General features: G+C 39.5%; 3 protein-coding genes across 4 annotated transcripts in view; 2 read left to right on the top strand and 1 right to left on the bottom strand.

The window, feature by feature from the left end:
• Positions 1–3068: 3068 nt before the first annotated feature.
• On the top strand, positions 3069–16605 carry slc12a1 (solute carrier family 12 member 1). The gene is made up of 26 exons (XM_067584696.1): positions 3069–3530; positions 5058–5198; positions 5612–5687; positions 7270–7365; positions 7793–7932; positions 8035–8145; positions 8235–8346; positions 8480–8607; positions 8872–8956; positions 9232–9392; positions 9478–9585; positions 9732–9855; positions 10070–10171; positions 10396–10551; positions 10652–10751; positions 10880–10991; positions 11350–11490; positions 12110–12216; positions 12339–12421; positions 12992–13114; positions 13848–13976; positions 14455–14566; positions 14781–14867; positions 14997–15132; positions 15271–15338; positions 15437–16605. Exons 1-26 carry the CDS (start codon positions 3273–3275, stop codon positions 15567–15569), a joined length of 3129 nt encoding a protein of 1042 aa, XP_067440797.1. The 5' UTR covers positions 3069–3272; the 3' UTR covers positions 15570–16605.
• A 920-nt stretch (positions 16606–17525) lies between these two features.
• On the top strand, positions 17526–20576 carry dut (deoxyuridine triphosphatase). 2 transcript variants are annotated; one of them, XM_067584708.1, is made up of 7 exons: positions 17526–17712; positions 18458–18611; positions 18891–18982; positions 19132–19176; positions 19294–19368; positions 20237–20307; positions 20442–20576. In XM_067584708.1, exons 1-7 carry the CDS (start codon positions 17589–17591, stop codon positions 20496–20498), a joined length of 618 nt encoding a protein of 205 aa, XP_067440809.1. In that variant the 5' UTR covers positions 17526–17588; the 3' UTR covers positions 20499–20576. The 2 variants fall into 2 exon arrangements, with proteins under 2 accessions (XP_067440809.1, XP_067440815.1); XM_067584714.1 differs by lacking the exon at positions 17526–17712 and having other exon boundaries at positions 17750–18611.
• Positions 20577–20925: 349 nt separating this feature from the next.
• fbn1 (fibrillin 1) overlaps positions 20926–25762 on the bottom strand; it is a 66136-nt gene continuing 61299 nt past the window's right edge. Inside the window, 5 exon segments of the mRNA XM_067584685.1 lie at positions 20926–22582; positions 23025–23208; positions 23287–23518; positions 24128–24247; positions 24344–24472. Of these exon segments, the coding sequence (XP_067440786.1) occupies positions 22196–22582; positions 23025–23208; positions 23287–23518; positions 24128–24247; positions 24344–24472 (1052 nt within the window). The 3' untranslated portion in view covers positions 20926–22195.

The following is a 25762-nucleotide window of genomic DNA, read 5'->3' as shown; positions in this document are numbered from 1 at the left end:
GCACTGGACAGTAAACAGATATAATCAGGAATAGTCAAAATGTTTAGAAAAGTTTATCTTTTGGTGATTTTTATTTAATTTTGGGGCAAAGGGGAAATTAGGACACTTATGTAATTACACTTTAGCTGTTGGATTTTACATAAAATAGGACCTCAGTGCTTACAGAATGCTTGTTATATAGTATAGGGGTCAGTCTATACTAATGAGTCAGTCAAATAGTGAACCTTAGCTTTTGGTGATTATCAATCATCAGTTTTATTACTTGTGGTCTTCGGACCTCACAAGCTAATGTCCTTGTGATAAGACCAGAAGATACAATAGCCTTTCTATTACCAAAGCTATCTACAGTAAACTGCTTGCTGTAATGTACAATTAATGCTATGCTATTTTAAGTGCAGTAAAAAATAGCTTGAGACAGTCGAGTCAGTGAAGTGGTGAATATTGTAGCTTATGTGTTTTGTTATTAATTAAAAAGGCTCTGTTTTATGCCTATGACTGTATTGTAGCGTAATTTTTTTTTGCACTACACAAATACAGTTTATCAGTGGTTCGAGCGGAGAATTCTGCTGCCGCTGCTGCTGCAAATACTGATGATGAAGGTGACAAGATCACAATACTCCTCCTCAAATGCCTGCATTGGTTGCTTTCTGTTCTGAAATAAGCTGGAGTCAGTCTAAAATCTTGAGTCGGAGCCCTCATGTCAAATCTGAAGCCTGAGATTTGTCAGATATGACATGAAGGTTCAAGTCAAATCTAATACCTGAGTTAAGGCCGTCTTGGATTTTAGCCTTGAACTTAACTATAATGATCACCTCCAGACGCCTTTATGGATGGATAGGTCAATGATTACCTACCGTGACATGAATTAATGTTTTATAATAGTTTTTAATGATTATAAAGCTATAATGTTTAATAATTCACTTTTAAAAACTGTACTTACACTGCGAAATGATCCTCTGGATACCCGAGAAATATTAAAATTTTCAATTCAAACTTTCAGCTCATCATTTAAATTGAATAAATTAAAAGAAAGTGGGATCAGCCATATTCAAATATCTTATTTACTATGCACACCAGAGAAGTATGGCTTAAATGGTGAATTTGAAACTTCCTCTGGCAGAGCAGACTACAGTTCAGCAGTTAGGTCTTGAGTCCAGAGCCTGAGGATCTATATGCAAAATCTTAGTCTTGCACCTTTTCTCTTGTAAATTTTGGGATTGCTTGTTTTGGTCTGAGATGGATTATTGTATTGTCATGTAAGCACAAAAAACAGTTGATACAATTCATTCGATGAAAGTTGGAGTTTAAAGTCCATATCTGATATTTTCAATACATTTCTTTATAACAGAGTATATAATAGATCTTGTTTGATTGTAGATATTTTGTTGTGTTTCTGATAAACATACGTTTATATATAATTACCAAGGATATATTGACTTGGCCAGCAGCTGAGGTGAGCTATAGGGTTTACCCACCCTTTTAATTATTGCAGCCCTTTAAGATGTAAGACTCCTGTCTGCTGCTGTATGCACTTTTGCACTTAATCACGTCTTTCACATTGCAGAGAGCAGAGCAAGGTTTGATAAATGCTGCAGAGGGATTTTTTCCTGCCTCTTCTGAGCCCTTTGGACATTAAGTAGAGTGCAGATTCCTTGCCTCTTCTTATGTAGTCCATACAAATTGGAGCATATGCACCCGCTGCTAAGGACTGACCATAGGGGCTCAACAGTTCTCTGAGGAGACCTGCAGAATTTACTCAAGCAGAGCAGACAAAAGTCTAGCACCTCTGATATTAAAAAAAAGGAATCACCTTAAAGTCCAGAGTATTGGAGAGTCGGTAGGGCCTGAGGATCTCTAACTGCACTAAGAGGACTGCAATGTAGCGTAAAATTAGATCTTGCTGTGTTTTAAAAACAAAATAAACTCTAAATCTGACAATGAACATGTCACAGGATTAATGTCACCATTAGCAGTTATATTTACGTCTTGCATTCTGAGTGAGATATAAAACAACAAAGGCAGAAGGGGAGTGGAGAGCTGTCATGCAGAAGCCATGACATTCCGTGTGGAAAATTTTCTCTCTTCAGCATGACTCAGTCGGTATAATTCTTGAAGAAAGTGGTAACAACTTTGAACCACTGTCTTCCGAATCTGATAAGCATTGTCCAATTGATAGCTTCCTTTCAATCTTCACATAACAACACGTGCCAGAGTATTTTTCTCAGCTTGCGATACAGCCAAGGTCAGATTTAGAGTCATTAGCCTGCCTTTCACTGTACACATAAATCACTGTGGTATATCAGTAATAAGGAAGTTTACCTGTTAAGAGGTCTTTAAAAGGCACTTCAGAAGTCATGTGGCTATAGAGAAATGCCTCAAGCATGTTCCTGTAATTCATAGTCTCATATTAACTCTCATTCTTCTCTTACAGCCAATCTACCAACTTTCTCTCTTAACACTTTGTGGCTAAGAGTATTATGAGAGATAGCATTTGTTTAATAAGATGTATAACTTTTATGGGCCCAGCATTTAAGTCACCATAAGATTGATTTTCAGCTTGTTTTCACACTGCTCCTATTGATTATATCTTGTTGATTATATATCCCTTATGAAATTTATATTTTTTCCACTTTATCTTTATTGATCAAAGTCATACAAATCATTATGGGTCTGTAACCTTGAAAACTTTCCTCCTTCACTATGTGAGCTCTCTTTAAGTGGGAACTTCTATATGGATGATATGATGATTCATCCAAAGGGCTCATTGGTCTGAGGAAATACTACACATAGCCCCATAAACTGCAACCACAGGACAACATGTGCTGATGCCCTGCACTTCAGACAATAATATTAGTAATCAATTCTCCAGATCTCAGGCAATGAGCGCCTTTATCTCTCGTTTGGCGTTTATGACTTGGTTAATCGTTAAGCAATGCCTTTGTGTCCCCTAGGATGGAGCAAGGACATATCTGACACCCCTCGTCCAGTTTTCTGAGGGTTGATCCAAAGAGTTAGCCAATAGTTGACAGCCTGTGTATGACCCTGGCACATATAAAGGTGGGCCATTTAAGACAAACTCAGTCTAAGCACAAGAAGCTCAGAGTAGCAGAGGAGATCTCAACTAGTCTACATATCAATAAACAAGGATAACCATACCAGTTGATGCAGTGCTCTGCTCTTTTAAAACATTGTTGGATGACTGAAGACTTAAGACCTACACTGCAGTTTCATCCTTGACTTTTTAAATCTGAGAATTTCCTTCAGCATTCCTGATGGAGAGGATCAGTTCTAACGGAGGGGAGTATGTTAACTCCGCTTATGATACGACACTGGATGGGCCTCCTGTCTATGAAGTGACGAGCCTCTCTAACGGGGAGAACCGGGCTGTCCGGTTTTCGGTGGTCAGTGCTTTTGGTCATGACACTTTGGACAGAGTGCCCAACATTGACTTCTATCGTAATGCGGGCAGTGTGAGTGGTCAACGGGCTGTGCGACCTTCCCTCCAGGAGCTCCACGATATCTTTCAGAAGGTGAGTGCATATGTGTGCGAGAGACACAAAGAGAGAGATTATGTTAAAGTTGGCAAATATGAGTTATACACATTCTCATCACTTATGTTCTCTTCTGGTTTTTCTGTTTTCTCTGTACTACAAGATCTATATCCTTTTTTTTCTGTTGTGTTGCACATGTTTGTCCTTCACCTCACCTTCTGCAGAAAGTAGTTTACACCTGATTTCTCTGAGTCCCAAATTCAATCTGCCAATTTTGTAACAGCGCTCTTTGCTGCAGCCTTCCCAGCTCCTGAGCTACACAGACTCAAAACAGAGTGAAATGAGATGTTTTACAGTTTACAGCAGTTTAATCATTCAAACATCATTCACACGGTGCCATGACTTTCAGTGTCCACAGGTCAGTCGTTATCTCTTTGGCTAAAGACTTGTGAAACTGAATAGGACACTTAATGTTATTTCTGGAGCTTAGACGCTTGACACACTTAAGACTTTTAGTGCTTTTTATTAGATCGTTATACTGCCTTGTGTTGCAAAAGAGATGGGGTTAGAGGTCATTTTCATTTTATAGGTGGAATTAGATTAGCATTTCTGAACTTCTTGTTTTCACAGTGCTTTGAAAAAATCACATTTTTAGCAGTCTTCACAGCAATAAATAAAAAGGAAGACAGGTTGCAAGATATGGTGCAAATGTGTAAGGTCTATCACCCAATCATCATTTCTCTCGACAAAAAGATCTTGACCAGTAGCTGCTGGTGATTTATGGGAAGAATCCTCAAATTCATCTGGAAGGATAGGAGACTAGTTGCAACACATTGCTGATGCCAAGCCCATGTTACCTAATTAAACTTATCTGACTCATACTTTTATTGAGAATATAATTAGTTTGATTTGAACAACAGAGAACAACCATGGTACATTTAATTCTGGAATATTTGTCTATCTACACTTTGAATTAATTTGTGATCTTGGCACAAAATTACAGAAAATTCAAATTACTCATAACGGTCATTTGCTGTAATCACAAACACCACGCCACTGCAACTAAAAGGCTACAACTTAGAAATGAAACGCATCTGAGAGGTTACACTACATCAGACGTCAGAGCATAAGCGTCAGGCTGGAGAGTCATTTAACAGTCAGTATTCATCTTCATAGAAAGTTAAAATTAGGTTTGTCTTGTTCTCTCCATTTTTCTCTTCAGTTTTCAAGGACAGACACACACCAGTGTAATCTGCACTGCAAATGTTTTATCAATCTTCATCCAAATCAAACCACATGGACTCTTCTCCCTCTCTAAGTTCTCATGTGTATTACAGAGAAAGCAAGAGAAAGCCAAACACATGTCCCACATGAAAAGACAGCTTGTATCTCTTGTGAGCTCAGAAAACACGGACTTTGCTCCGAAGAGTGAAACGTCATAATAATGACACTTTTTTTTTTTACAATCCAAAAATGCTAAAGGCAGATTCACATGGATGTATCCAAGCTTTTAAGACAAATTTGCATGTTTCTCTTCTCTTATATTTTCTTCTGTTTTCCCAACAGAATGGAGCAATCTCTGTGCCAGACACTGTGGATGACAGTGGCGATGGGAGTGACGGGACCCCCTCTGATGATGTGGAGTCTGCTGAGCCCATTGAGAACAACAGTGGAGCAGTAAAGTTTGGCTGGATAAGGGGTGTCTTGGTGAGTTATGTTGGGTCATGACGGGCTCCCTCTGCTTTATAGAAGCAGGGTCGCTCTGCATGACTGTGACCTGGCAAGTGGAGGCTCCATGTGTCTCGATAACACAGCGGGGCCAAATGGGGCTTTCAAGACCAGAGTCTGGGAGTAATTTGCATTTGCTGAAGAGCTGCTGGTTGATCATTTGTGCTGCTGGCAAGCAGATCAGAAAAGTCCCCAAATGATGTTTTGTGTTGTCTTTTTAATTGGGCTACAGATGCTCCGGTTTGTCATTTAAATTGTAACCGTGGTTTTGACAACCAGTTCAGACAAGTTTGATTTGAAGTGTAATCCAGAGTTATATCATTGGTATGCTACTATATACAATAATAAATAATGACCTTAACTGAAGACTAAATTGTTGTTGTCCTCCATAGGTGAGATGCATGCTGAACATCTGGGGTGTGATGCTGTTCATCCGTCTGTCCTGGGTGTTTGGACAGGCAGGCTGGGGTGAGTGAGACAGAGACACAGTACATCTTGGTCATTTGGGGCAAACAGGGATACAGTGTGAGCTTTGTATTTCAACAAACTGCCCAATCTGTCTGTCCATTTTTTGTACCTTGCATTCTCCACTTATGGCTACCTTCTTTCAATTATTTGCATGTGCTTAAAGGACCAGTGTGTAGAATTTAGTGGCATCTAGCGGTGAGGTCACAGATTGCAACCAACAGAATACCCATCCCTTCCAAGCATGTAAAAAAACCTGCGATGGCCATGAAACTCATGAAAAATGCAAAAGGCCCTCTCTAGAGTCAGTGTTTGGTTTGTCTGTTCTGGGCTATAGTAGAAACATGGCGGTGCAACATGGCGGGCTCTGTGGAAGAGGACCCACTCCCTATGTAGATATAAAGGGCTCATTATAAGGTAACAAAAACGCAACTATTCTTATTTTTATTATACACCCATGAAAACATAATTAGCATATTATATTCTATTTCTGCCAAGTCCGTTCCGCTAGATGACACTAAATTCAACACACTGCACCTTTAAGTTTTTAAGCAAGTTTTTCCTTTTCTTCCAATACAGCTTTGGATGCGTTGGGGACTGTTGCTATTATAGACCTTATAAAGCCAACTGAGATTCTATATGTGACAATGAACTACAATGAACTATATAACTAAAAATTATTTTCATTATCCAGTATTTTCATGATTCTCAAATCTTGTGTTTTGTCCCGATCAGCAGCCCACAACCCAAAGATACTCAGTTTACCGTCCTTTGTAGGAAAAGACTCAAAACAATTGATCGATTATCAAAATAGTTAGCGATTCATTTAATAGTTGGCAACTAATAGATTAATTGACTAATCATTGCAGCTCTAGAACTATACAAACACACTTGATTTGACTTGATTCAGTCTTCCTGTCAGCCCTGCTCCTTTCCATCATTGATGATTTTTTTCAGGTTGATAGTGTTGTCTGGGGCAACAGCAGCCAGATCCTGCAAGTCTGTATTTTGAGGACAAATCAGGGGTGCTGTTTGGCCGCTATTCTCGGGACTATGGACAATTAAAGGATTATAGTCTTCTGCTCGTTAGCAAGAAGTATTAAACTGAGGCAGATTCAACTGAGATAACTTTTCTGAGTTCTGTTAATGATCTAAACTTGCTGAAGTTGCTGAGCCAAACCTCTATGAGCAGTGCGTGTGTGTTTGTGTGTGTGTGTGTGTGTGTGTTTGTGTGTGTGTAAGAAGCAGAGAGAAAGAGGAAATTGTGTGAATGGCTTCATGAGTGTGTTCATTGCTTAATAACCTATCGATCAGCACCAGCTTTTGTTCAGGCGGCGTAACTAAATGGTTTTGAGAAGCCGAGAATGCCACAGGCAATAGGCAGAGCAGGTACAGCAGACGGCCATAACTTTAAGCCTCAAGGCTCGTCTGGGACTTTGACTCTCACTGTGTTTAAATGTGACTGTGGAGAGGAGGGATTCATTTAACAATCAAAATGTTTAATGACTGATCACCAAAATGAAACTCCTGAATAAATTGTAGTTTAGAAACAATTATTTTGAGCTGTTACGTGTGTGTATTTCAGGTCTGGGAATTGTGGTCATCGCTCTGAGCTGTGTGGTGACCACCATTACTGGCCTTTCCATGTCCGCCATTTGCACTAATGGTGTGGTCAGAGGAGGTAAGTCAATGCATTGTCAACTTACATGATAAGACATTTTCATATGCAGAAATGTAGACACTAAATAACTGAAGTCAAGTCTTGACCTACCTTTCTTGAAGGCATTTCGATGCAGCTACTCATAACAGATACTCTACTACAGAATCCCTGTCTGTCAGTGGTACCAACAGTTTAAACATTATTTATACATTTATATAGCCTGAGATAACACACATTCACTCTGACATAAAATCTTTTACTGAGAGAATGGAATGACCAGGAGGACAGTATGTGTAAAGACACAAGGTTCAAAACTGCACCTGAATGTCGCCTCTTAAAGCCGTCTATGTTTTACAGCCTACTTAACTTGACTTGACACAAAATCAATGAATCAGTGATGTGGTGATTAATCATCCACTGCTGTATGTATGTGTTTTGTCATTTTTAGGAGGAGCCTACTATTTGATATCTCGCAGTTTGGGACCAGAGTTTGGAGGGTCGATTGGTCTGATTTTTGCCTTTGCTAATGCAGTGGCTGTAGCCATGTATGTGGTGGGATTCGCTGAGACAGTGGTTGACTTGCTCAAGGTGTGCGACGTTATAATGATCAGGAATTGTGGAAACGTCTCATTCCCAGATATTTGACTAAACACTTACCCATTCCTCTTCCTTCCCTTCTGTCATACTCAGGAGCATGATGCCCTTATGGTGGATGAAATAAATGACATCAGAATCGTCGGATGCATTACGGTGGTGTTGCTGTTGGCCATATCAGTTGCTGGAATGGAATGGGAGGCCAAGGTTAGATGCAAATCATGCTAGTCTCTGGGATTGTTGTGGTAAAACTTCCAACCATAATTTTAATCCATTTAATTCTTTTCTCCCCACAGGCACAGATTGTTCTACTCATTATTTTGCTGGTGGCCATAGTGAACGTATTTGTGGGAACATTCATTCCTGCAACTGAGACTAAGAAATCCCAAGGCTTCTTCAATTATAACGGTAAGGATACTATTAAACTGTAAAAAAAACAAAACAGAAATGTACCTAAAAAAGATTGGATTCATTCACAAAGTTAACCTTATTTTCTCCCTTTCTCTTCATTTCTCTTCCTTCTCTCAATCACTTTTCACAGAAAAAATATTCTCAGAAAATTTTGCTCCAGCGTTTCGAGATGGTGAGAGTTTTTTCTCAGTGTTTTCCATCTTTTTCCCTGCTGCAACGGGAATCCTGGCTGGAGCCAACATCTCTGGCGACTTGCGGGTAACTTTCTCATACAGACATCATTGCATAGGAACCAAGCATAGGAATCATTAGCTGCTATTGAACAGAGGTTTCTAAACAATAGGCTGGAGGCAGAACTGAAACAACATTGTATTTTTTGTACTTCTTATATCCTGAGTGAATCATGTAAAGAAAACAAATTTACGCTCATTTATTTATTAATTTACAGTTTTGCATATATCTTAAACACAGAAACAGACTGGAATATGAAATCTTCTAACATAGATCTGTGTTATTTTACAGGATCCCCAAGCAGCCATACCTAAAGGTACCCTGCTGGCAATCTTAATCACTGGTATCACCTACCTGGCTGTTGCCCTTTGTGTCTGTAAGTACAATAATCCATGAAGTGCACCTCCAAAAAGTAACTTAAGTGATTTTACATTTGTGTTTTTCATATAAAAAAACTACCTCACTAAATAGTTACCTCGATTAGACACAGTTGACACACGATTAAGACACATTCAGCTGTGAGAGCAAGCTAGCTTGACATCTTGACATCACATACAAACATTGGAAAATGTTTTATTTCGTTGTTTATATCGTTGTTAGACTTTTAAAAATTCCTAATCCATGTGTCTGTTCTTCTGTCTAATTGTTCAGCTGCCACTGTTGTCCGAGATGCCACAGGAAACATAACTGACATCATTACCGGCAATAATCATCACTGCAATGGTTCAGCAGTAGCTGCTTGTGAGCTCGGCTATGATTTCTCCTCCTGTGAAGTAGATGACTGTAAATTTGGCTTGATGAACAACTTCCAGGTAAACAGCCTCGAAACTCTAATCGTAAGAGTTCTTTTTTGCCTTTTTCATTTTTAATGCTCTCCTTTCTTCACCTCCGGGTCAGGTGATGACCATGGTATCTGGATTTGGTCCCCTCATCATTGCTGGAACGTTCTCAGCCACCCTTTCATCAGCCTTGGCTTCCCTTGTCAGTGCTCCCAAAGTCTTCCAGGTCAGTAACTCCAGACATTTTTCTAAATGCAGTGGAACTGCAAAGCTACATTTTCAAATAGCTCTCCACTGAGATACAACAAGATTGTGGCTTTTAACTCCTGAAAACAACCAATCTTTTCTAACTCAAGCTCTGTCTTTCCTCAGGCACTGTGTAAAGACAACATCTACAAGGCCCTGCACTTCTTTGCTAAGGGATATGGCAAGAACAATGAGCCAATTCGTGGCTACGTCCTCACTTTCATTATTTCTGTGGGCTTCATTCTCATTGGTTAGTTGAGTTGTTTATCATGGCCTGGCCATAATATCCTTATAACAACTGACATGGTGTACTTTATAAATGTGTTTTATGCTTCTTTAAAAAGTAAAAAATGTGTTTATTGTCATCCAGTTAGCAAAAAAAATATATAAACTTTTATGCATTATAAAAAGTTGAATGCAAATGTGATTCCGATGTATTTATTATCATTTTTTTGTCTCTTTAGGTAATCTCAATGTCATTGCTCCTATCATCTCAAACTTCTTCTTGGCATCTTATGCTCTCATAAATTTCTCCTGTTTCCATGCATCCTACGCCAAGTCTCCAGGTGGGTCAGAAGTGATATATAAATGAAAGTGAATATATAAAAACAAGCTTCTAAATTTCCTAGAACAAACTGAGTTGCATTAGATAATTAGACTTCGGTTTGTTTTACAGTCAAAGTAAGATATTAAGAGTCAATACTACACCTTACTTTTAATGTTTTAAATCACTTTTACAACAGTGAGCAATCACTGACTGTGGTCTTAACTACTGTTATGCTTTTCTTAGGTTGGAGACCAGCATATAAATTCTACAACATGTGGTTATCCCTGTTGGGTGCGGTGCTCTGCTGTGGTGTTATGTTTGTTATCAACTGGTGGGCTGCTCTCCTCACATATGCCATTGAAATCCTCCTCTACATTTATGTGACAGTCAAGAAGCCAGGTGAGCTGTTTGTACATGTTCACATGTTTGGAGGTAAGCCCTACATTCATGATGCCTGTATCTTAGAACTCACCTGTTATGCCTCTTATGTTCTCACCAGATGTGAACTGGGGTTCATCCACGCAGGCAGTGACATTTGTGAGTGCAGTCAGCAATGCTCTGTCACTATCTGGAGTAGAAGATCATGTCAAGAACTTCAGGTAAAAGTGTGCGATGCATCAGTGCAAATATATAATTCAAAACAGTATTGGTATTATGATATATATATATAACACCAAAACATTAAACACAAGACATGTTCAGACTAATATTCCTGTTCCTTTCTCAGGCCTCAGATCTTAGCATTGACAGGTTCAGCACGGACCAGACCGGCTCTCCTAGACCTGGCTCATGGCTTTTCAAAGAACTATGGACTCTGTCTCTCCTGTGAAGTGTTTGTGGTAAGATAATATTGTATTTCCATGATTTGCAAATGCAAACCATGGATATTATCAGGGCAGAATATATAGTCTTTCACAAATCTTTCCTTAAATATCAACCTCCAATTCAAATTGAGATTTGCACAAGTGATTTTAATGTGCAGACATCACATGCAGTAGATATTCAAGTGAATATCAAGCAGGGATGAGAGAAATGCCAACTGTCTGGATATCTTGAGACTAAAGTTTAGGGTCAGTTGTGTCTTATGAATAGGAAAAGCGTGCAGGTAGTGTGTGGGATCTCTTTTTCTCTCATACACACTCACACAAACACATACACACAGTTGTTATAATATAATGTATATTTTGACCTCTCCAGGGCCCGAGATCAGAGGCCCTTGAAGAGATGAATTCTGGCATGGAGAAGAACCAGCTGTGGCTGAGGAAAACCAAACGCAAGGCATTCTACGCTGCTGTGGCCTGCGAAAGCTTCAGGGAAGGGACTGAGAGCCTGCTGCAGGTCAGTATGGTCATGATATATAACACTGTTCTTTAACTAAATAGAAAAACAAACAAACCAACTAACCCAGAAGAATCCAGTCCATTAATGAATAACCTGAGACTTTTAATGACAGATTGAAACACTGCAGAAACCGTTTTTATTGACCAATGCCTTCCTTTCAACACTGAGAATCTATTGCTGTGTTATGACTCTGGCCTGGACTTGTCTTAAGGATCTGGCCAGAAGAGGAGATAATTAATGAGGAGCAGGAAAACAGTCTTATGGCTCTGGCTATCGCAAACTTGAGATAAGGCTTGGTTCATTGTCAGGACTGCTTACTTCAAACAGCGCAGCAGATTAAAAGCTATAATTGATTAACACTGAATTGGATGAGTCCCTGCAGACACGGAAAGATCTGCCGAGTGATTGGTCATAACTTCTGGCAGTAAAACAGCTTCACAGTCTCCTTGTCTGGGACATTTTGAAACTTTTTGGAGATTTGTTTTTTTCTTCCCCAGTTAATGAGCACATCAGGTTTATATAACTGCAGGGTAGCCTGGTGCCTGCGTTTCTTCAGTAAACAGTTCATTCTGATTTTGAGTTTTATCTTTATGCTACGAGTGTTGTGCTTTTACAGGCTTCTGGTCTTGGTCGTATGAAGCCTAACACACTGATGATAGGCTTCAAGAGGAACTGGAGGACTGCAGGCACAGAGGCGTTGCTGAGCTATGTGGGAGTGCTGCAGTAAGTCACAAATAAATACTCACATAAATGCATACATAACAATTTTTGCAACCAATAATTAAACAAAAGTAGGAGATATTTGCTTTAAAGTGGTGTCCTTGTTCTTTTCCTTTTTTTGACAGTGATGCATTTGACTTTGAGTATGGAACAGTGATATTGAGGATGGACCAGGGACTTGATGTGTCACATATTATCGAGGCAGAAGGTCAGTATGAAAAATTATTGAGGCTATGTGCTTTAATCTAAAGGAGCTCCTAAATCATTATGAGGACAAAACACAACACAGGAAGTGGCTTTAAAAGAGCAGCCCTAAATAAATGAAGCAGCAAACATATAAACAGACTCACAATAAATGGATAAATAAATAAGAAAAATCAATTTGTAAATCTAGGTCTTAAGATGATTTCTAAATACAGAGATAGTAATAACTGACCTTAAATCAGCTCAGACTATTTTAAGTTGCCAAAGAATAACCAAATGAATTGTCAAAAACTGCACCACTGCTGCAATGTGTTAACTTTTATTCTTAAAACGACCCACAGTAACTCACTATAATAAAATAATTCTGATAAGGCAGGGCACTTTGTTCCGTAGATTACAAAGTATTTATAAAGGTCAGGTAGTTAACAGATAAGCTGCTAAAATAAAATACCAGTTTACTGCTTCTCTGTCTCTGCAGAAATCTTTACAATAACAGAGAATCCAAACCAATGTAACACACACTCACCATGATTATAGGTTTATTGTCAAGTGGAAATCTGATTGTGTCTTTCAGAGGAGATGCTAAGGGCAGTGAAAGAGCAACAATCACTGGAGACTGACCTAAATGGAAGGAAAGCTTCCAGAGGACTGTTCAGGAAGACCAGAAAGTCCTCGACACAAGTGCTCACCACCAGAGGTATCAACAGTTATTTCTCTCAGTTACAATCCTACCTTACATTTAAGACTGCCATCACAAGCTATGTAAAGCACAGAGATTCTAAAGGTTGCATCAATAGATTAGTATGATCTTGAAATATGTGCAAAGAGGAGGTATCTCAGTATCTCACTCACTATCCCCCACCCCACACACGCACACACACACACACACACACACATGCACTCACATATCCACTGATCCAAAGAATAAAATAACATACATTTAACAAATGAAACCAATAGCACACATCTTTTCTGGAAACTTCTCCACACTCCCATTGAGATATAATTAAATCAAATGCTCCCACTAAAGATGTCTCTGAGGGTGTAATCCAATAATATGGTCCCTTTCGTTCCAGTTTGAAGAGCATCTCTCAAGAGCAGCCCCTTAAACCAGACAGCAGAGTGTTCTTGCAACCTCTCACTCGATCCGTCTCTGTCTCTACATCTCACACACACACACACACACACACCACTGAGCTGCATCTTGGCAAGACAGGGATGCTTGTTAGTATGCAATCTGCGTCCCACTCATTGGAACATTAGACCTGAAAGATGGCTGTTCCTGCTGATGTAGAGTCAGCTCTTAATGTTGGCTTGCGCTAGTTTCCCCATCCAACTTAACTCTCCGTGTTCTGATACATTCCCTCCTACTACTCCTCTCTCATCAAGTTCTCATTTCTCCTATCTTTTTCTCTCTCTCTCTCTCTCAGTGTCAGTGTGCGGCCCTCTGCCCCCGCAGGTTGCCAAGATGAATGAGAGGCTGATCGAGGCCAGTTCTCAGTTCAAGAAGAAACAGCCTAAAGGCACCATTGATGTGTGGTGGCTGTTTGACGATGGAGGTGGGTGCTGCTTCCCCTAGGCGGCTTTCTCTCATGTACCTTGCCTATATATTCCAAGAGAAACCTACACAGAGACACAGCCTCCCTGATAATAATGCAGGCAACCAGCGGACTGAAGAATTCTGATAAAAAAAACAAACACCTGAAGAAATGAAACCCCCGTAAAAGGGAAAAGATGGTTAACTAGAAGTTGTTTGCAAAATGCAAACTGCTATTACCTCTGTCAAAAACTAAGTTTTTTCACAACTTTTAAAACATGCATTCAATTTGGCACCACCAGAACTGAATCAATTGTGTCCTTGCCAAAGCTTGATCTGTCCGCCAAATTTCATGGAAATGCATTGTTGAGATCTCCTGGTGATAGACGAGTAGAGATAAACTGGCATGTGCAAAAACATAACAGAGGTGAAATATAAACTCATAAAACCAGCATATCGAATTGGTTTTACAATAAAACTACTTTTCCACTATCTTTCAGGTCTTACCCTGCTGCTCCCCTACATCCTAACCACCAGGAAGAAGTGGAAAGACAGTAAATTAAGGATCTTCATTGCAGGGCAGCCTGAACGCAGTGAGCTGGATAAACAGGAGTGAGTATAAAAAGATTAATGTTTCAATATCAATTATGGCTTAATCAGGGGGAAGTTATATTAGGAAAATTAATTGGCAACGTAATGTGCAGACATGAAAATTCATGAGCCAACAGCATCACTTTAGAGAAACTGTTCTTTAGCATTAAATAAAAAATATTAAACATAAACATTTATGTTGAAGTTAATCAGTGTGTCGTTATCTGTCTTGCAGGATGATGTCACTGTTGGAGAAATTCAGAATTAAGTACAGTGAGATCATTGTCCTTGATGACATCCATGTCAAACCCAGTTCTGACAGGTAACTGCATTTTTACCAGATGGTACAATAGTAATAGTAAAATGTAATCACCTCACAATATCAGCATATTATATGATAAAAATAAATATTTTCTGCAGTCAGCTCATGTTCTTATCTCCTTTCCTCCAGCTTGAAGAAGTTAGAGGACATGATTGAGCCTTTCCGTCTGCATGAGGGGTCTAAAGACACCGCCCAGGCTGAAGCCCTGCGGAAAGAGCATCCCTGGAAAATCACTGACGAAGAGCTGGAGACATTTGAGGAGAAGGTAAAACCACAAACTTGCAGTAAAGATTTTCAATACAGCATTGATATTATTTTGTATTACTTTGGGTGGAGGTGATGTGTTAAACAACAAAATGAGGTTGAAATTCATTAATAAGAGATAACTGCTCCTGTTTTACAGACCAACCTCCAGGTACGACTGAATGAGTTGCTTCAGGAAAACTCCAAATCAGCCAATCTGGTCATTGTGTAAGTATAACTAACTGTTGCCTGAGTTACATTGAACCACCGAGCTTAATCCAGTGAGGGATGAAAAAGTGTCTAACATATTCTCTCATCCTCTGCAGGAGCATGCCAATTGCCCGTAAGTCTGTCTCTGATCACCTCTACATGGCCTGGCTGGACACTCTCACAAAGGACCTTCCACCCACCCTGCTAATTAGAGGAAACCACAAGAGTGTGCTTACTTTCTACTCCTGAGCACCTTGCAGGCTCAGTAGTAGAGTACTAGGTAGCGTGAAAGGAAAATGAAAGGTTGTACCATAATGATGAACCATGTTCATAAAGCGTACCAGAACCTTGGATGATATTATTCAGTCTTCCAGACCATCACCACTGTGTAACACAATCCACCATTTTTAGTGAAGTCCTGATGAGGGGATTCAAACTCCAAGTCTGATTGGAACAGCCAGTTGTAGTCGTCACACTAAACAATACATACAATACATACATACATACATACAATAAAATATAAGACATAACTGAAAGAAATCTTAAAAGTATTCACCTGGCTTAGCTGACTATGGTATAATAAAAACAAAGTTTCAGTCATAGCGAAATCTTGTTACCAATGTAAACTTTTAACTTCTCTGCTGCACCCAGAGCTCTCTATCAATGCTGTTAGTGATGAACAAGACTGGTCTAAATAAGGAAATATATATTTCTGACAATGAATTAGAGAATGTCAGACAGTCTGAGTGTGAATTTGGGAGCACAGGCGAAGTTTAAGCTTTTCGTAACAATGGACAGCTTCGAACAATAATGTTATACTAAGACAAGCTTATAATTTGGGGTTCAGGCAGGGATACAAGGCTGCTTTCAATGGTTAAACTGAGTGACTGCGTTGCCTGGTGCCGTGATTGTAAAATAAATGTATATAGTAGATGTTTGAACTCACTGCTGAATATTTTTTGAAAAAAAAAAAAATTTCATAAATGATTAACAGCATGATATTGGCTACATTAGTTTTTTAAACAGTGACAATAATGGTAAAATTATTTTGTAAGCTTTCTTTGATATTCACTAAGTTTAAAATACACTGCTATTATAAAGCTGTTTACCTCTTCCACATTATACTGTTTAAATATTGTTAAGGTTACTCTCAGTACACTTTTTGTTTGATGAAAACTAAAGCTTGTAAACTCAATTCCTCTGTGTGTTTTACCTTATCTGTCTTCCTATTTAAATATATAATTGTGATTTACTGATATTAAGAACGAATAAAAGTTGAGCTGTACTTGTTGTCTCATGTCATTTTTTGGATGAAGGCTCAATAAAACATGCCCATATGTTCAGCACTGTGTCCAAAAATGTTAAAAAAAAAATAGAGTGGAAAAAGAAAGAGGAATGTCAGACTGAGGACAGCCAAGAGTTTTATGCCTTTAAAATCAGAAGAGCATAGCGAAACAAACTTATGAGCCATAAATCAAAGTGAATAATGGATTTGGATAATGCAGTCAGCGTAGCATTAAGAAACTGTTATATCTATGTAAATGATGAAAATGAGCATTGCATGAAAATTTGATGGATCAAGAGCACCATTTTCATCTCTTCAGGTCGAAGGCAGAAGTGTAAGTGTTATCAATCAAAATACTTCTACTCTGTAGAAATTTGGTGCGGCCATAAATTAATCTGGACACTTTAATCACCAGCAAATACAAATGTATTTAATGTAAAATGATTCTTCAGAAGTATTTTGGCTTAGAGTGCATTTATAAAAATCTTGACTATGTCAATCTTAATTGTCAACATCCTAAATGGCAATGCTGGTTTATTTCCCATGGGGGGCAGCATGGACTTGACTTCTGGCTGCAAATGTTGGCTATTTGTGGGTTTGCCTCAAACCTGCAAACAGTTTGCAGTGAAAGTGAATAGAACTGAGCTCGCTGCACACTCGAATGGATTATATGTGCCATTACCGTTATTCTATTATTCTATTATGATTAAATCACATGATTACATTATGATCATTAAAAAATAGCCCCCTAATTAAAATGTGTTCCAAATCAAGTAAACGTAAAAAAATAAATAAATAAAAATAATTAACAAAATATGTATGGGCTGATCCAGTCGCAGGGAGGGTGAAAAATACATGCTTTTGTTTCAACATGAACCAAGGTTCTGCTGATGAGTGAAGAGCTGCATCACCGGGGGAGGAAGTGCTGCAGTCAGCTGAGAGGACGTTAGCATTTAGCCGTTAGCCTGCAGACGACTAACAATATGACACACACACGAACACTGCTCAGGCTAAAGAATCTCCAGCAACAGTGCTTTTCGTCATTTGATGCTGCCCCACGTTTCGTAGGAAGGGAATTTCACATTCGGATGCGCACTCACAACAAAGGCAAGCAAGAGCTGAGGATGGATATCGTTACCATAAACAAAATGTCAAGGGCTTGTTGACGTTATAGCTTCGCTAGCCTTTCTAGCATCTTGTAGCTGACTGCTGTCGTTACAACCAGTAGCATGTTGAATTGCAGCTTGTCTGTCGTGTACTGAACACACAAACAACACTAACACTACGCTAAACTTATACTGGTGCAAAGCTAAAGTAACGTTAAGGCGTATAACTCTAAAGATTTCTTCTATTTTCTGTGGTTTGTTGATTTTTTTTTTATTATTATTATTTTGTCGGACGTTGGTTATATCACTACCTATCGCGAGAATAAGACGACACAGCAACGCGAGTCGAAAGGGTTGCCATAGTGACAGAGCATCGTCACTTCCTTACTGATATCAAGTTTTAAAATGTATTTTCTCCTCAATACGCTCAATGACAGATGTGTAGCAGCTTATATAAGCCACTAGAGTTGACTTCGCTGCGTTTTGCGGTGTATAAAAACGTATTTGTTTAAAAAGTAGGCGGTTCGGAGGAGGAGCTAATTTGGCGCAACTTCCAGCGCGGGAAATTCGTTTGAATACACAGAGCGCCAAGAAACTGAGGCAAAAGCTTGGAGGGTTTTTCACCTGGCATTAGTCGGTTGTTGCTCCGTCTTTAGGTTAGCGAATAGTTGGTCTTTAGTCAGCAGAAATTGTTTAGTGTTCTGTCGGTTTTAACTGTGAAAACTTTGCCAACATGCCCGTCCTAGAAGTTACAGATGCATCTGCAATTTCTCCATCTAAGAGGGCAAGAACAGAAACAAAGCCTGAAGAGAGACCTGTCCTCAAATTCGCTAAACTTTCTGAGCACGCCACAACACCTTCCAGAGGATCAGCAAAAGCTGCAGGATATGACCTCTACAGGTTGGTTACACTTATTAAAAGTATGTTTGGGTTCACAAATGACTTGATGAGAGCAGCTTGCGTGCACTTTTTAATGCATTCTGACCACATTCTTTTAACTGCCTGCAAATACGAAATAAGAGCGTTTTATTTTAAATCCTGTTGTAAATTTCTGTTGTAAACTTATCTTTTGTTCCTACAGAGGCTGAATGTATTTACTGTACGTTGTATAGTAGCATCCGTCAAATGAATGTAATGTAATGCAAACTAGCTAACCTTAATTTTCTGAATTTTGCACAGTGCATATGATTATTCCATCGGTCCTATGGATAAGGCCATTGTGAAGACAGACATCCAGATAGCAGTTCCACATGGCTGTTATGGGAGAGTGGGTGAGTGTTTCTGAGCTGATGCAACCCTGCAACATACTCTTCCTGCTGTGTGTGAAACTAGTTAGTGCTTTCCACTGGTGCATAACGTTACACTATTTGTATAACGGTAGGTCATAACTAATGTATATTTTTGGCATATTTCCTCTCAGCACCGAGATCTGGACTGGCGGCAAAACACTTCATCGATGTTGGTGGTGAGTTTATTTGCATGTACCTTCTTAACTATGATGAGAATCCATATGGGTAGGTAATGTTTTAACCCATGTCATGTGATTCATTCTAATTTCTCTCATTCTTTATGTTCTCCTCAGCTGGAGTTGTAGATGAGGACTACAGAGGCAATGTTGGAGTTGTTCTCTTTAACTTCAGCAAGGACACATTTGAAGGTGAGTAGTGGCATCAGTGAAAGAAGCGTCTCCTCACACGCACCAGCAATAATTTTAGTTTGCCCAGAGAGTTTATTAGTAGGGTGAAACATTAATATAGAACCATAATGTTGATGCTTTTTTGAACCTCTTCTGGAGGAGCATGATGATGACAGTTAGTGATAATTTTGCCTCTAGTTAATGTAATAGTGACAAAGTGTCATCCGCAGTCAGGTTTTTGTAAAGATTTGCTATAAGACAATAACAAAAAGCCAACTCTTGCTGCACTCTAATTTGTGGCACACGTCATGTAAGCATAATATCTTGAGTTTGAATCTGCTCAATTCCAAGGGAAATTCCTTGTATGTACAAACCTACTTGGCAATAAATCTGTTTCTGGTTTGTCAGTAGTTAACTCTTATATCTATCACACCCTCGCCATCAGTGTCAATGGTGCTGTCAAGTAAGGCAAATATCCACAAAAAATCAGAACATACTGTATAGCAGATTCAATAGAGTATTGCATTATATTTTGGTCCTTGACTGTGTAGAGAGAAGAAATACTGGGGAAGAGAGTGGTAGAGGCTACTGGGGCGCCCAAGTCATTCTATCTATGACAGTAGAGCTACATACATACAAACCTCAACCTACTGCCTCGACTGAAATTTAAGGGAACACAAATGGCTAAAAGTAATCTAAGAATAAAATATCTGTTTAACCTTCACACTTATTGCACCTTGTAATTTTTCATTTCACCTCTAAATTAATGAAAAAGAATGAATAACAGTTCAAATATTTTGCTATCCATAATTGTTCAGAGCTTTTGCAACATTTACAGATATCTCATTTACATGTACTTATCATTTTTCTGTTCCTCTTTGTCTCCCAGTGAAAAAGGGTGACAGAGTTGCTCAGCTGGTGTGTGAGAGAATCTGCTACCCAGAGTTGGAGGAGCAAAAGGTAAGAAAGTCAAACAGAATACAATACTAGCATATACTTTACCTTTTTACAAATATGCTTCTGCAAACTGTCAACTAATCCATTCCTCTACTGCAGTAGAGTTCTCACATGTGTGTATGTCATCGTTCTTTCAGACTCTTGATGACACAGAGCGTGGTGATGGAGGTTTTGGATCAACTGGACGCAACTGAAAGCTCCTGATATTGTTGAGTAATGTAAATTTTAAGAAATAATCGTACTGAACATGTTAATAAAGATCTTTTCTTATACTCTTGAGAGTGTTATTTGTATAATGGGACATTCACACACATATTCTTGATAAAGTTTAGAGTTAAATCAGATAAACCTTCCTGTTGTCAGGCCTTCTGTGAAGTAAAAAAAAAAAAAAAAAAAAGCTCTCTAAAGCGCCACAAGGGGGCAGTGCAGGATAAGTTGCCTCAGCCATTTTAGTGACCTTAATCCTTCTGGGGTGTTGTGAGTTTCATGCTGAAACATTCAGAGATCATGTGGCACTTGACCAGGGTTTACCTGAAGAAGAGGTGGAGCCAATATGAGGCTAGCAGTCCACTGCTGAACTTAGTGATTCATTGTTGATAAAGGGGAAAGCACAGCAGCAAATACATATACACCAAAAATATGTTTTTATTGTGAATTTACAACTAAACCCTCACTGATGTGAACAGGAACACAGACTGGTGTCAGGCTGGTCCGTGGCAATGCAGCACTGATTGTACTTGTGAGAGAATGTGTGGCCACGAAGACCTCAGTGCATAATCATGAAGGCCCAGGTTTGGCATCATCAATGTGTATTGTGTGTGTGTGTGTGTGCAGGTGTGTGTATGTATACACAGTTTACAAAGGAAGTAGTTGGTCATTATAAGCACCATTACAAACCCCTCTATTCCAGGGGCTTCCTCTAGTTTACAAATGTTTCATAGATTAAAAGTGGCATTGATTATTACAGTATAAACACAATTTACATGTAGTATAGAGGAGAGCAGACAGGCTATGGAAGCTAGCTGTTACGGTTGCAAAGACATGAAATCTTCAGAATGGCCGATGGGACTGTATCTTGTTGACTACTGAGTTTTGTATAGTAGTACAGTGCATTCAGAAGTCTATGTGGTTGTGTTGCTAGCACCAGTAAATATGAATTATTCTAGTCAGTAGGAAAGATGGAAAAGCATAGTTTAAATATGCAGTAGGAGTCATTCAAGCTCAGACATGGCTACATCTCAATAGTCCATAGTGGGTTCCTTTCCTCTCCTAACCATTCTCATAATCTTTTTTCATCTTCACTCCATTAAATTAATATCTGGGGGAAGGAGAAATGTATTTACTTTAATGAATCCAGGTTTGTTCTGTCATTTACCTGAGGGGAGGAAATGAATTTATTTCAGACTATTGGGACTCACCCTTTTCATCCACCTAAACTGAGTTCTAAAAAACTCAGCCTTTAGAGCTTCCTGCAGTCCACATGCCTTTCAAAGTGGCACCTGATTCCACATATCATTATACAACATTAAACCCTACAATTAAAAACCTTATTCACACTCTCAATAGTGCTTTACACACAGCTTAAGTTGTGTGTCAGGGCAATATGTTCTTCATTTGACTGAAATCTTTCATACTGCCTCATTCAGCTGACATTTTCCACAGAAATTGTATCTATGATATGTAGAATCATCTTTGGCAATCGAATGATGCAGTCCATCCCCCCACCCCCTTCTTGTCTCTTTGGTGGCGAGCCCTTCTCCTTCTTGGAGCAAGCAGAAGTTGCCCCCAACCACTGACCCAGAGTCAGAGATGTTTGGCCTTTTGGGGAGTGTGAGCCTGACAATGGATTAGCAGCTGCTGGCAACATCTGCCTGTCTCAGTCTTGTGATGGTTAATGGAGGATTATCTGCACCCTCATCTTCAGTATGTCTCCCAGCTGTCCTGTGAGGTAGTCTTTATCATGTCTGTCCTCCAGCTCAGCCAGCTCCTTCTTCCTGTAGAGGGCCATACTGCTGATTTGAAGGTGGTAAGCCCCTGGGGAGAGGGCCTTCTTCTTGGTCAGATGCAGGTAGCTGACGCCCTCTCTCTGGTTGATCTTGAAGTAGCCCTCTTCATTTCCATAGTCGATGTTGTAGCGCACATGGTCACTGAGGGTGGATAAGGCTGGTGTGAACTCCAGGATGTGGTCACGGTTGCTCAGGTCGCTGATGTTCAGATGGAACTGCAGGGTGTCCTCGACGTCCACACTGGCCAAGCTGACCATCTCCTTCTCAGTCAGCTGCAAAAAGAACATTATGTCAAATGTAACTTAGTGGATATAAGACATATAACCTGTGTTTACTGACATTAATTTAGAAAAGGAAAAGGACAAGTGGTATAAGGGTGTAAAGATACATACAGACAGGGCTGTTGCCAGGATTTCAGAAAAACGGAAATCCTGGCCTTCAAACTTTGACCAGAAGCTAAGGAGATATTTTTCGGGAGAAATGCTGAAGCCTTTACTTCTTTATTATTTTGTTAGCCCAAAAGTAGTACATTTTAAACAGATTAAATTTATTGTCAAAAAATACTGAAACCAGCTTATAAAACATCTACCATATCTAAGTTTTTAATTGTTTACTGTGGGTCCCCTCAGGATTGATAAAAAAATAAATACAGTGGATACAACCTCAGTGTCCTCAGTGGTACTGCAGCTACGGCCCCACATATAGACAGATTACCTGCATGTCTTCCAGAGGATCCTCCTGTGTTGAGTTGGTACTACGACGTCTGCGTCCCTTCTTAGGATAGCCGTTGATCTTACATTCATAACAGGCCTCAGGAGACAGAGAATTATCATCCACCTCACCTCCCTGTCCAGCACTAGAGCTGCCGCTACCAAAGCCCAGACCTGAGACACAGTGCCTGAAACAATGACAAGGCCATCAGTCAGCTAGGAACATCTACAAGCAGCTTTTTACACACAGTCATCCCCTAACATACCCTTGTCCTGCTCTGAAGTATCCAGGTGGACAACCACAGAGGTAGCCTCCATCTGTGTTTGAACATCCAAACTTGCAGGGGTTCTGGCTGGTGGAGCACTCGTTGACGTCTGAGCAGCCTCCGCTGGTCTGCTCATAGTTGAAGCCAGTGGGGCAGAGGCAGCGGAAGCTCCCCAGGGTGTTGTGGCATGACGCTCCCCCGCAGATCTGGCTGTTCAGACACTCGTTCTCATCTGGGTCACAGGAAGTTGATGGGAAGTAAACAAAAAAGAGGTCATTCCAGTTAAAAGACACAAACAATACTGGGAAAGACTGCGGTGAATGTTATAAATATGTGGAGAGATTCAAACTAAAAATACAAGTTTTACTGAGAAAAGCTTGTTATTTTCAGGTATAAACAAACGCATACAGGCATGCAGTACCACACAAGTACTTTGCCTATGCCTGAGCTATTTAAAATTATATTATGTACTGTATTTCCTATCTCTTTTTGTTAATTTTGTGTGCATACATAATAAACAAGACATATACTTAAGGGTTGTAAGTAGGTGTTTAGCATTCAGAATTTAGTTTTACCATAACATTTTCGTTTCTCATGACCTTATCACAGTAAGGTAAGGGTTGAACTTCAAGAGGAGAGGAAAAACATTTTGTACATATTTGTATTTTAAGAGGGTCAGGAAAGATGAGAATGATAGATAACTTGTGGCTGGACTCTAGCTAAGCACATCAAAGTTGAGTGATACGATTTGGCAACCGAGTCATCAGGATGCCCCAAAAGGAAGGAATTTTTATATTTGTCGATGAAAACAAACACGAGAGAAAGCCAGCGCTTTACTCACCCACACATTGGTTCCACTGGTAGTGCTGAAGGTAACCTTGTGGACAGCTGCACCTGTATCCGCCAACTAAGTTCTGACAGCCATGCTGACACCTGTGGTTACCATCACACTCATCCATATCTGTCAGAGGCATACACACACACAAAACTTACTGTAAGAGCCTTTCTTCTGTTTTTAATCAGCTGATATTGAGGTTGGTATCAATTGTTTTCAGACCTTCACAGTTTTGTCCATTGGGATCTAATGAGAATCCCCGCTGGCAATCGCAATTAAAGCTTCCCGGAGTGTTTTGGCAGACACCATTGGAGCCACACAGATTGGGGTCTGTTGCACATTCATTGTTGTCTACACAGAGAGGAGGGAAGGTTCAAATGAGGATAAAACACAAAACATTGATATAAAGGCTGATTATGAGCCTATGACTATGTAGCGTCAGCATTGGTCAGCAAAAAATCTGGCAGGTCACCATGGACTGTTACTTGCACACTGGCACATGTTAGTCTCATAGTTTGCAGGGTTTAATAATCTCTCACCTACTGATCAAACCTGAGACCAGATGGAGCCATTGCAAACATGTTTGGTTCTTGTGACTGGAATCTACAAAAATCTGAACATGATAATGTAGTTTAATCTGGTTAGCAAATAAGATCTGATCTCTAAATGTCAGTTCTTCAATGTGTGATATTGGCTCTTTGCACAGTCTACTGATATTTTGATATTATTCTTAAGTGTTCCTATTTTAAGATTTCTGCTTGGTTGAACACTATCCAGACAGTTCATGTCAGACGCAGTGTCTCTGTCATGCGGTGTCCGACAGGGCTCTATCCTGGGTCCTATGTTGTTTGCTTTGTATATGCTGCCTTTTGGACAGATTATTAGCCGTCATAGTGGCATCTCTTATCATTTTTATGCTGATGATACTCAGTTGCTTTGCTCTTTTAAACCCGATGAAAGTAACCAATTATCAATTTTAAATGATTGTTTGGATGCCATCAAGATTTGGATGGCTGACAACTGCCTTCAGTTAAATGCAAATAAGACAGAAGCTCTTATAATTGCTCCTGTAAATTTTATTCCAAACATCAAACAGTATGGAGTTGTTAAGTGTTTCTGTTCAGCATAACCTTCAAAATTTAGATGTCATCTTTGACCAATCACTGTCCTTTGATAATCATGTCAGCCAGTAGTATGCACTCATGTTTTTTCCAGTTGAGGAACATTGCTAAATTAAGATCTTTGGTAACTAAGGTTGAGATGGAAATGATTATCCATGCTTTTATTACTTCTCGTTTAGATTATTGTAATGCTCGGCTTTTAACTAGAAATAACAAAAGATCACATATGACACCAATTTTATCCTCTCTACACTGGCTCCCAATTAAATTTCGATTCCATTTGAAAATACTGGTGCTAACCTATAGAGCCTTGCATGGTCAAACACTCCAGTATATTACTGACCTCCTCCTCCCTTATACGCCCAATCGGGCTCCTAGGTCTGCTGAACAAAAATTACTGGCTGTCCCTCAAACCTGCTATAAAACCTGAGGTGACCATGCTTTTCAAGCTGTTGCACCCAAATTATGGCTGTGATCTCTAGACTCCTGTGACATCTTCATGAAGCAGCTGAAAACGTTC

The sequence above is a fragment of the Thunnus thynnus genome, chromosome 1, assembly GCF_963924715.1.
Source record: "Thunnus thynnus chromosome 1, fThuThy2.1, whole genome shotgun sequence".
Lineage (NCBI taxonomy): Eukaryota > Metazoa > Chordata > Actinopteri > Scombriformes > Scombridae > Thunnus > Thunnus thynnus.
Note: the sequence above shows the minus strand (reverse complement) of the source record. Positions and strands in the feature narration are given on the sequence as shown.

Excerpts from the sequence above, each read along its gene's own strand:
- slc12a1 (XM_067584696.1), top strand. The coding sequence starts at position 3,273 with ATGGAGAGGATCAGTTCTAACGGAGGGGAGTATGTTAACTCCGCTTAT. Across the intron at positions 11,491-12,109 it reads GGACTGAGAGCCTGCTGCAG|GCTTCTGGTCTTGGTCGTAT; the intron begins GTCAGTATGGTC and ends GTGCTTTTACAG. Across the intron at positions 14,567-14,780 it reads AGTGAGCTGGATAAACAGGA|GATGATGTCACTGTTGGAGA; the intron begins GTGAGTATAAAA and ends TCTGTCTTGCAG.
- dut (XM_067584708.1), top strand. The coding sequence starts at position 17,589 with ATGACACACACACGAACACTGCTCAGGCTAAAGAATCTCCAGCAACAG. Across the intron at positions 17,713-18,457 it reads GATGCGCACTCACAACAAAG|AAGTTACAGATGCATCTGCA; the intron begins GCAAGCAAGAGC and ends TGCCCGTCCTAG. Across the intron at positions 18,983-19,131 it reads TGGCTGTTATGGGAGAGTGG|CACCGAGATCTGGACTGGCG; the intron begins GTGAGTGTTTCT and ends ATTTCCTCTCAG.